General features: G+C 34.5%; 1 protein-coding gene across 1 annotated transcript in view; it reads right to left on the bottom strand.

Moving 5' to 3' along the window:
• FBXL5 (F-box and leucine rich repeat protein 5) overlaps positions 1–12,299 on the bottom strand; it is a 48,855-nt gene that overhangs the window by 19,748 nt on the left and 16,808 nt on the right. The window contains exons 6-9 of the mRNA XM_059923312.1: positions 9,938–10,063; positions 7,057–7,205; positions 6,366–6,448; positions 4,764–5,489 (exon numbers count right to left, since the gene is read on the bottom strand). Of these exons, the coding sequence (XP_059779295.1) occupies positions 4,764–5,489; positions 6,366–6,448; positions 7,057–7,205; positions 9,938–10,063 (1,084 nt within the window). The remainder of the gene's footprint in view (positions 1–4,763; positions 5,490–6,365; positions 6,449–7,056; positions 7,206–9,937; positions 10,064–12,299) is intronic.

The following is a 12,299-nucleotide window of genomic DNA, read 5'->3' as shown; positions in this document are numbered from 1 at the left end:
CAAATGGGATCTAATGAAACTTAAAAGCTTTTGCAAAGCAAACTACAAACAAGACGAAAAGGCAACCCTCAGAATGGGAGAAAATATTGGCAAATGAATCAACGGACAAAGGATTAATCTCCAAAATATATAAACAGCTCATGCAGCTCAATATTAAAAAAACTAACAACCCAATCAGAAAATGGGCAGAAGACCTAAACAGACATTTCTCCAAAGAAGACATACAGATGGCTAAGAAGCACATGAAAAGCTGCTCAACATCACTAATTATTAGAGAAACGCAAATCTAAACTACAATGAGGTATCACCTCACACCAGTTAGAATGGGCATCATCAGAAAATCTACAAACAACAAATGCTGGACAGGGTGTGGAGAAAAGGGAACCCTCTTGCACTGTTGGTGGGAATGTAAATTGATACAGCCACTATGGAGAACAGTATGGAGGTTCCTTAAAAAACTAAAAATAGAATTGCCATACAACCCAGCAATCCCACTACTGGGTATATACCCAGAGAAAACCATAATTCAGAAAGAGTCATGTACCACAGTGTTCATTGCAGTACTATTTACAATAACCAGGACATGGAAGCAACCTAAATGCCCATCGACAGATGAATGGATAAAGAAGATGTGGTACACAGATACAATGGAGTATTACTCAGCCATAAAAAGGAACGAAACTGGGTCATTTGTAAAGACGTGGATGGATCTAGAGACTGTCATACAGAGTGAAGTAGGTCAGAAAGAGAAAAACAAATATCGTATATTATCGCATATATGTGGAACCTACAAAAATGGTACAGATGAACCAGTTTGCAGGGCAGAAATAGAGACACACATGTAGAGAACAAACATGGACACCAAGGGGGGAAAGTGGCAGGGGTGGGGTGGTGGTGGGATGAACTGGGAGATTAGGATTGACACATATACACTAATACGTATAAAATGGATAACTAATAAGAACCTGCTGTTTAGAAAAATTAATTTTTTTAAAAAATCGTTAATATGGTAACCTTTATGGTTTGTATATTTTACCACAAATTTATTTACAAGGTACATACAAACCCTAAAGCAAACACTAAATAAATGATATACCAACCAAGAGTAGAGATAAAACAGATACTAAAAAGTACTGGGTTGGCCAAAAAGTTTGTTCGTTTTTTCCATAAGATGGCTTTAGTAGGGCTTAGTTGTATTTAAGTTCATTTGAAACAATTTTGTTAAATTGTCTTGTGACAGCTGTCATATCAGCATGCATTTAAAAAAAACTTATCAAAATTAGTGAATTTTTGTGTAGCCACTTTAAAATTGAAGATGGAAGAAAAAGCAACATTTTCAACATATTATGCTTTCTTATTTCAAGAAAGTGAAAACGCAACTGAAACACGAAAAAAAGATTGTGCAGTGTATGGAGATGGTGCTGTGACTGATCGAAAGTGTAAGTGGTTTGCGAAGTTTCGTGCTGCAATTTCTTGCTGGATGATGCTCCACAGTCAGGTAGACCAGTTGAGGTTGATAGCTATCAAATGAAGACGTTCACTGAGAACAATCAACGTTATACCATGCAGGAGATAGCCGACATACTCAAAATATCCAAATCAAGTATTGAAAATCATTTGCACCAGCTTGGTTATGTTAATCTCTTTGATGTTTGGGTTCCACATAAGTGAAAAAAACCTTCTTGACTGTATTTCCGCATGCAATTCTCTACTGAAACGTAACAAAAACGTTCCATTTTTGAAACAAATTGTGAGAGGTGATGAAAAGTGGATACTGTACAATAATGTGGAACGGAAGAGATCGTGGGGCAAGCAAAATGAACTGCCACCAACCACAACAAAGGCCGGTCTTCACCCAAAGAAGGTGATGTGTATATGGTGGGACTGGAACAGAGTCCTCTACCATGAGCTCCTTCCAGAAACCAAAAGATTAATTCTAACAAGTACTGCTCCCAATTAAACCAACTGAAAGCAGCACTCGACGAAAAGCGTCCGGAATTAGTCAACAGAAAACGCATAATCTTCCATCAGGGTAACGCAAGACCGCATGTTTCTTTGATGACCAAGCAAAAACTGTTACAGCTTGGCTGGGAAGTTCTGATTCATCTGCTGTATTCACCAGACATTGCACCTTCGGATTTCCGTTTATTTCGTTCGGTCTTTACAAAATTCTCTCAGTGGAAAAAATTTCAATTCCCTGGAAGACTGTAAAAGGCACCTGGAACAGTTCTTTGCTCAAAAAGGTAAAAAGTTTTGGGAAGATGGAATTATGAAGTTGCCTCAAAAATGTCAGGTAGTGGAACAAAACAGTGAATATGTTGTTCCGTAACGTTCTTGGTGAAAATGAAAAATGTATTTTATTTTTATTTAAAAACCAAAGGAAATTTTTGGCCAACCCATACTTAATAAATCCAAAACAAGTCAGGAAAAGACAAAACAAGAATAAAGAAAAGAGAAACAGGGGGAAAACAAACAGTAAGATGGTAGGCATAAATTTAACCATATCAGTAATTACATTAAATGCATATTGTGAAACCGAAAGATTAAATGACAGAATGTTTGACTGCAAGACCCAACTATACATGCTATCTGCAAAAGACTCAAGAGCAGTTGCCTTGGATTCAAGGAGAAAAGGAATAGTTTGTACCGAAACAATAATGGCAATGTGAGGGGGCCAAAGAAGGCTGAAAATTTAAACAGGCTACTTCTACTCAATGACAGCCAAAATTTATTTTATTTCACTCCTATGAAAACCAGATAATGCTGCACGAAGACTACACACTACACTATATGTTCCCTACGGCTTCAATCTAGTTTAAAACTTTGATTTTCAACCTACATTTTTACAGTGAATGCTCTTTTAACAAGCCCCATAACCAACTTGCCAAAATTCATGCTACCCATCCCTGAATAAAACATAATGACTATTACAGAAGGATACACAGAATACTCCCAACTAGCAACTCTGTTCCCCCAAGTTGAGGTGAATGCTTGCACAAGTTGTATTTGTTCTCAAACCTGAACACCAGCTGAACTTATTAAGTTAACTGAAATACTTTTTAAACCAGCAGAATAAATGCAAAAAAGAAAGCTGTTTCTAAAAATCAAATTTGTAGTTTCTATTTCCTTAGCTTCTCTCCCAGGAAATGCACACAAAATTCACTCTCTAACTTCATCCCAATCTCTACTCAAAAAACTGCTTCTTTTCAAGGCCTTTCCTGTCCATCAAATGTGAAGGAGCATTCTCTGTATTCTCTATCCCATAAACAGATTTCACTTTCCTTCAGAACATTCAGTCTGATATTACATCTTTGTTGTCTTATTTCTACCATTAGATTATAAACTCTATGAAAGCAGGAAATTTGTCTCATTTATTCTGAATCCCTAGCAGTTAGAAGAGGGCAAGTCACACAATAGATGCTCAATAAATATTTAAATGATTAAGAAAGACTCCTTCAAGATAATCTGATTAAAAGGAGTTACACTTTTAAAAATCTGAGCTGCACTCAGATTGAGCTTTTTTGATAAGCTACCAGTCCAAATAATATCAAGTAAGATAGTTCCTGTGTTCCCCATTCCCCAAATGAATTCTTCCCTGAATTCAAACTCTGTCATAGCCTTATTTCCCACTATTCCCCAATACACATCCTTCTCTACAACCAAACGGGAATACTCCTCTGAACATCCCCACTGAATTCAATTAAATCTGCTAAAGATCATACTTAAAAGACAAGAGGGGTAATAGGCTTTATGCTGGATGAATTTTCATTGTTTAACATGCCTGACACTCCATTATTAAGGAGCCCTAGTAAAATTCAAGTCTATTACTGGGTAGAAGAGAAAACAAAATCAATTTCTGAAGGCTCATGTCACAGATAATCAAACAATTATTAACGCTGAGAACAACCGTAACAACAAAATACCCTAACAACAGTTAAACAGTGCTTTTACTGTGGGCTCAAATGATCCCTACTGCTTGGAATGGTCTCTTCTCCCTCTGCCACCTATCAAAATCCTTCGTCTATCTTCAAGGTTCAATTAAGGGCCACCTCTTCATTACATTTTATTTTATCTTTTTTTTTTAAAGATTTAAAAAAATTTTTTTGATGTGGACCATTTTTAAAGTCTTTATTGAATTTGTTACAATATTGCTACTGTTTTACATTTAGGTTTTTTTGGCCACGAGGCACGTGGGATCTTAGCTCCCCGACCAGAGATCGAACCCACACCCGCTGCATCAGAAGGCAAAGTCTTAACCACTGGACCACCAGGAAAGTCCCTCTTCATAACATTTTCTGATCATTTGCTGCAACTGGATGAGAAGTCTCTCTCTCTCTCTCTCCTTTGATCCCCATAGAATCTTTAATTCAACATCCCTTAAAGGATGTACACAACTAATACACAGAATATAGTATACATATTTTCTTCTCTGTTACAAGTCCTAGAGGGTAAAAACTGTATCTTATTCATCTTTACATCCACTAAAGCACCTTAGAAAATGTGTTGCATGTATTTATTGTGTTGTAAGTATTTATTAAACTTTTAAATTTATGGTCTTCCACATTACAAAGGAATTGAACTGACTGAAACTTCATGCTGAAGTTGTATCGTTCCAAAATTTTGAAGTAGGACAACTCTTTGAAGTGGTTAACTCTTTCGGTTAAATAAGTCAGCTGAAAGGAATGACTTAGATTCAAAATTTTCCACTCCATTTGAGAATGAGAACATGTCCATTTCCTAATACTCTGCAACAGATTACTTACCTGAGACCATGGTCTGTGATCTGATAACATCCGGACAGACTGAGAAACAGAAGTACACGCCCAGTCTCTTGATCAGTTTTTTCACTCCCAGAGTAAATTAAGTCTGTTCCCCTAAGCAATCTAGTCCTTGATGCTTTTCTACACAATGCAGAAGACTCTGGGAGTGCTGACATAGTTCTTAAAGCCGTTCCTGTACAACAAAATGAATGACCACAATACGTGAAGGCTGGAGAAGCACAATGCTGCTGCCAACAGACACTAGTCCTTAGTCCAACAATATCCTTACTGTAACAACCGGAGGAGGAACAACTAAAGTTGGATGCTGTTTCCATTACACACAGACTTTCAACATTTCTATGTCTCCATTCTACAGCATCTTCAATATCAGCCAAATCTTCAGCATCTAACATCCACACATAAGGAGAAGTGAAATTTTCAGAAGAAATAGGTTTAGTCCAGGGGTGTTCATTATCTATTTCTTCTCCGATGCCCTTGTTAGTTATATCGTGCAAACAAGCATACTGCTTGGTGGACTGCATGGTAATGTCTTTATTTTTCCAGGTAGTCGAAGTAATTTTGCTTGCTGAAGTTTTCAAAAGGCCACTCTGATGAGACGTCAAAATTCCAAGAGCTCTAGAAATCTTCTCTAGAGCCACATCTGTGATTTTTTCACATCCAGATAGATCAAGATGCCGAAGACTCTGGCAGCAACCAAGCCAAGACCAACTATAATTAAGAGGTAACAAGACTATTAGTGGATATTGTTAAATTCTTCAAAAGCATTTGATTATACGTAAGTAAATGGAAACTACAAGAAAGATTTTAAATCTAATATAATCAATCATTTACTGAATATCTGTTGTTAGCCACTACTTTAAATACTAGGAATATGAAAAGACAGTAAGAGTAATTAGAAACCAAGAGTATTGCTAACCCAAAAGAAGAGTAGGAAAGGAGAAGGGTATGGAAGGGAGAGACTGTTTTTCATCCTGAAAATAACCAATAGAGGAAAGCCTGTACACACATGAAAGAAAGAAAATAATAATTAGAGGAGAAAGATCCAGAAGAACAAGCTCTAGGAATTGGTAGAGAATTAGCCTTAGCCAGAGAAGAATACATTTCTCCCTCTGAAATAGGAAAAGAGGTGCTGATATAAATGCTAGGGTGGGAAACAGCAGGGCGAGGTAGAATAAGAAGGAAAGTAGCAGCATCCAAGGAAATAAAACCTGAGGGTAGCGTGAAGAAAGTGTTAGAATTTTAGAATAACTATGAAGAGGGAGCTTTGCCAAATGGTACTGGGAGCCCAACTGAAAATGAAAACTTCTTTAAAACACAGTACCAAGCTACATGGTTACACAGCAAGGCTCAAAAGCCTAGACACAGTACAAGATTATAAAGATGACACATATATAAGTTTTGAATCAGCTGGGACCTAAGGACAAGAGCAAAGAATTGGAGGGTGCTATTACCACAACATGACCAAAATCTGATAGTAGAAAGTAAGAGTATGATTAAACTGCAATTATGTAAATGAAAAACTACAGAACAATTCTGATTCACAGTTAAGAAATCATTAAATTTATATATTCAAAAATAACTAACCTGTCAAATGCACAATCTGAAATGTCAGTTTGGGTAAGATCCAAATGCTCCAAGTTAGGACAAAGCTCTAAAATCTGCCTAACCTAAGAGGGAAAAAAAAGTCACCGTGAAGATCTGCAGAATTTAGTTAGGTTAGAGACATAACTTTTAGTGTAATATTTCCAGTGGTTCTCACACTTTTCTGCATGTAAAAATCACTTCAATTCTGCCTTACAAATATATATTGTGATGAAACCCCAGAAAATCTATTTTAGTAATTCTAAGATTAGACCCAGGAAATTTACATTCTTAAGGAATACCCAAGGAGATTCTAATGTAGGATATCACAAGATAGTCTTTTATAAAACCGTGATTTAATTTCACCTGCCCATCTTACCATGCCTTACACATTATAAAGAATCACGTAAAACTGGGCTTGATCACTTAACATCTGTGAAACTAAATAAACTGTTTAACCTCTCAGTCTATGTTTCCTTTTCTATAATGTATAGACAATGATATCTATGTACAAAGATTACTATGAGAACTGAAATGAAAAAAGATGAAAATTAGCAGTGTATGCCTACCCATGGGAAGGTACACTCATGGGTAAACTGTTATTTTTTTTTAATTAAACTCAGGAATAAGCAAACAAAATGTAGATCATTGCTACTTTTTCTTAATACCCAAACTAGTGCTAATTTATACATACCATTTTGCTGGAAACTGCACAGCTGTACGCTAATACTAAAGTTTTTACAGAAGTACCAACATACGGTAGAACATTATGAATTAAGCCATGGAGTAAACGTTTTTCCATTTGTGCAATGCTGATGGCAATTGATTCCTCTGCAGACTCTTCTGTAAAATGAATTCAAAAGTCTAAGAACTTGATACACTAATTATGATTAGGCTACTCAAGGAATCACCAAATCATTAAATATGAAATACTACTTTTTGCTCTCCTTTTAAACTCCCCTATATATGCAAAGCAAATTAAATGGACAAGTTCTCATTTGCCAGGACTTAATATTTAACAGGTCTGACGTCAACTAAAAAGAGACAAAAGAAAAAAAAAAAAAGGTTTAAATGGGAATGAAAGGAAGAATTTTTTAACATGCTTCAAGGTTGAAGGTAATTTTCTTCTCAAGCTAATTAGCAGAGGGAAGATAAAAATAACTCCAGTTTCAGGCACTGAAAAAATTTTGGAAAAAACTTTTACTACTTGAAGAATAGTATAAGTTCTTCAAGAGAATATAGGATATCAAGAAGAAAATGAACCATAATAAAAATAATAAAAAGTGTCAGTCATTATTTTACATAAATATCAATAAAAGGGACACAGAGCTAGAAGAGATTTGAAACAATTAAGTTAGGCTGGTCATAATGAATCAAGCAAAGAAAAGTACCTTAGAATTTTTAAGAAATTAAAAATGAGCATGGCTTTTGTTTTCTGCTTAATAACTTCTGCAGAGTTTAGATGTGTACAACAGGATGCACTACCGTAACAACAAGTAAAAAAAAAAAAAAAAAAAAAACCCTACAAACTCCAATTTGATATAAGGAAAAAAAACACACTACACCAAAAAGAATAAACTAATAATTTTATCACCTTTCTCAGGATCCTATTGCTTTTTTGCTTACCTGAAGACCTAACTCAAATGTCTCCAAACATAAAACAGTTTAACAGGATAAGCTGAGGAAGTCTCATTTAAAATAAAACTGAGTGTAGTTGACAAAAGGAATATAAATAGAAACAATAATTCTGAATTTTTGACTGTTTCCATGTTTACAGATATTATTCTAAATTCCTCCTTTAGTTAGACATTTATGTGAAATATAGGGGTAAAAGTGACTTTTAGTGAACCCTATTTATTCTACTACAATTTTATTTCCAAATGATTCTTTTGTTTCTGTGGCTCTATCTAAATGTGTACTGTTTACTGTGAAATCCTAAAAAAAAGAAAACTAAACATCCTATGAAGAATAATAACTTCTCTACAAGACTAGTAAAGACAGCTAAGCTGAAAAAGCACTAACACAGATGACAGATCCAAAGTTTACTCTTAGATACACTAAACAGCTAAACAGATATATGACCTTAGAAAGGCTCCACCACTATAACCTTAACCTTTCCCTCTCAATATGAAAGAAAACAACAGCCGTCTCTTTCTCTATCTTTAAGTGCTGAGATAAACACATTAAATTTGATAAAGCCTTTAAAACTCAACACAGGTATTATGAATTGATTTTTTAGAATGGATAAATCAAGTCTTCCCTAAGGTGACGTCTGAGTAAAGACCTTAACTCCTTGAGGTCTTTGCTCAAATTTCTCAAGGGACCTTAACTACCCAATCTATTGAAAATGGTAACTTCTTACCTCTCTTCCTGGCACGTTTTTCCTTTATTTTTCTCCACAGCACTTAACACTATCTAATACAGTATATATTTTGCCTGTGTTTACTGCCTGCCTCCCCCTCCAAATTTTAAGCTAAACAAAGGCAAGGATTTTTTTTTTTTCCATTTTGTTCATTATTAACCTCATGCCCAGAAAGTGCCTGCCACAGGATAAGCAAATCACCAAATCTAACTGGAATAGACCTCTTCCTTATATGACACCTTCCAAACATTTAAAACTATACCAAGGTGTTTTGCACCTTCATTTCATAAAAATAAACTTGCTGCTAAAACAATAATCTTTGTATTTATATTCCTTACTTTCCACAAGTTTAGTTCTTTTGCCAGACCAGCTTACTGTAAGTGGGCAACTTCTAAATAAAAAATTCCTACAGGTTCAGTTTTATGAAGTAGAAGAATATCTTATTAATTTTTTTTTTTTACTATTTTCATCATCTTTTAATAATCATTATTTAAAGTAACATCTAAGATAGAATTTGTGTCTTTCTCCTCCATATTCCCAAAGAGCATCTTTCTGCACCTCTATTACAGCATTTTCCAATACGTACCTTGATTAAGAATCATGTATTCTAAATTCTCTTGTTTGTGAGTTCTTTGAGGGTAGGGATAAAGTCTTCATCACCCTTGAATTCTCCCACGGTGCTTAATGAATAGCTACACTAGTTTATATAATCCCTTACTGTTTACAAAGAATTTTCATATATATTACTTCTTAATTCTATAACCACCATGTGAGGCAAGTGGCATGACTGTGTACAAATTAATAAACAGGTTCAACAGCTTTATGCTCCTTCCTCTGGGCCACACACGACTCAATATATACTACTGAGCTGATCAAATAAAGTGGCCCTAAAAACACACTGTAAACTGCATGGCACTATAATGAATGTATATTATTTCAATAAGGAAAACAGCCATCATTTTCTGATTTTTTTAAAGTGTTTAAATAAATATAAAAACATATGGGAAACAAGCCTATATACATTTAAAAATTACTTTAAACAGAATTTTAAATACGCTTACTATTCCGTGAAAGTTTAAAAAGTAGTAGGCTTAAAAACACCAGTTTTTTTAGAAAACACAAAATACATAAATCCTAGCACCTAAGTACTTGTTAAATGTAACAGTAATTATTAAAGCACCATGTAACAATTTTAATTCCAGACATAGCTTACCAGATTCATCTATATCGGCATCTTCATCCCACTCCTGAAAAGCACGACTTTCATCTTTTCTATTTTTCACCCATTCCTCATCAGGTTCAGTATCAAGTTCAGTTGCAGGACCACTATACCAGTCACCTACTCAACAAATAAACAAAAGGAACAAAATAAGATTAGATTGGCTACCATTACAAAAAAATAACCTATTTATAACAAAAATGTCTGCACATAAAAAATATGTGAGCCATACACAATGAGCCATCTATTGTTAGAAACAATTGTGGTTTAAAAAATTACATTTAAATAAGCACAGAATTCAATTTCAGACATAACCAAAAAACTATGAAAAATAATTATCAACAGTCTTAACATGAAATTTCATAAATCACTGAAAACAACCTAACCTTTTTCCCTACTGTGGCTTCACACTGGCTCCAGCAATACCCCCATTAAGACAATTGCTAATAAACAAAAGGAAGCAAGACTTTCTGCTCAGTAGTGAATTAGCAATTCAGAAGTAGGTGGGAACAGAAAAAGGGAAAGATTAAGGTAAAATTAAACCATAAATTTAAAGATCCTGGAGAATACGCTGCAATTAAAACATGATTGTGAAGTGCAAGACAATGCAGAATTACTTTACTGAATTCCTAACATTACATCTAAGTGAGGGCTCCTCAACCTTAACACCATTGATATTCTGGGCTGGGTAATTCTTTGTTGTGGAGTGCTTCCCTGTGCATTGCAGGGTGTTTAGCAATAACCCTGGCCTCTACCCCCTGGATGCCAGTGTAATACTCCAAAATGGGACAAAAATGCCTCCACAGGCATTTCAAAACATCCCCTGCAGGGGGTCAAATCAATTGTGATCAAGAATCACAGGAAACAAATACCATAAATAAATTAAATTAAAACCATTTTTATTGGAACTTTTTGTTTAAGCATATTAAAAACAGAAAAAAAAGCAGCATATTTAATATCTGGTTAATTTCACACAAATCTAGCATAGCATTATCATATTTGATCTTTATATCAAACAGTACCTAATTACGTATTACTACCTAATAAGTAATTCTTCATAATCAAAAATACAGCTAATAAAAAAGTATGTGATATATCCATACTTGCCTTATCTGACTTTTCACTTAATATATTATCCTACAATAAGAAAAATTATTCTGCATAAAAATAATTCTAATCATTTGGATCATATAAGTCTACCCAATACTCCAAATAGCTTCATGTAAAAAATATTATATATCTAACAAAAGCTTATTTAAAAGTGCTACATATTGATATAAAAAATAAAACAATTTTTAAATCAGACTCATACTTTAATTATGTAAAAGTATATATTTCCATGTCAAAGTGACAAATTATAAAAAACTAAAAAAAATTAATGTGAAATTTGAGGTACTCACCTAGAAAAACTGTTTTAATTCAGTGACAGAATATATGCCATATTAGTTGTATTTATCCCATGACTGCATTATATGCTCATGAAAGCAAAATTTTCTTTAATTGTTCACATGTAAAACTAACTTACCACAATGAAATTAACTAATATGAAATTGTAATTTATAGAATGAGGCATTACTAATCACAAAAAAATATGCTAAAGACAAAAATACATTCAGTTATCTTGAGCTACCATCAAAAGGGAAACATAACAGTGCCTCATCTTTAAATTTTATAGAATTAATTTATTTTGTATTTTTAAAATACTCATCTAATTCTTTAAAGCTGTTCTGACAACCTATTAATTTTATTTTTAACGTTTTGTTATGCAAAATTACAAATATAGTCAAAAGCAGGAATAAGCAGCATTAAACAAGTAGCATAATGAACACCTATGTACTCATCACCTATCTTCAACAATTATCGGGGCTTCCCTGGTGGCACAGTGGTTAAGAATCTGCCTGCCAATGCAGGGGACACGGGTTCGAGCCCTGGTCCGGGAAGATCCCACATGCCACGGAGCAACTAAGCCCGTGTACCACAACTACTGAGCCTGTGCTCTAGAGCCCGCAAGCCACAACTACTGAAGCCCGTGCGCCTAGAGCCCGTGCTCCACAACAACAGAAGCCACTGCAATGAGAAGCCCATGCACCACAATGAAGAGTAGCCCTTGTTTGCCGCAACTAGAGAAAGTCCGCAAGCAGCAACGAAGACCCAACGCAGCCAAAAATAAATAAAATAAAATAAATTTATTAAAAAAAAAAATTATCAACATTTTGCTAATTATTTTTCATTCCATCCCCAACTATTTTTTCCTAATTATTTGAAAGGAAATTGCACACATCATGTAATTCACTCATGAATACTTCAGAATTGTTAGCTTTTAAAAAATGTATACAAAGACATATAATCTAACTAT

Source organism: Balaenoptera ricei, chromosome 5 (genome assembly GCF_028023285.1).
Source record: "Balaenoptera ricei isolate mBalRic1 chromosome 5, mBalRic1.hap2, whole genome shotgun sequence".
Taxonomy (NCBI): Eukaryota; Metazoa; Chordata; class Mammalia; order Artiodactyla; family Balaenopteridae; genus Balaenoptera; species Balaenoptera ricei.
This window is presented reverse-complemented; position numbering and strand designations above follow the sequence as displayed.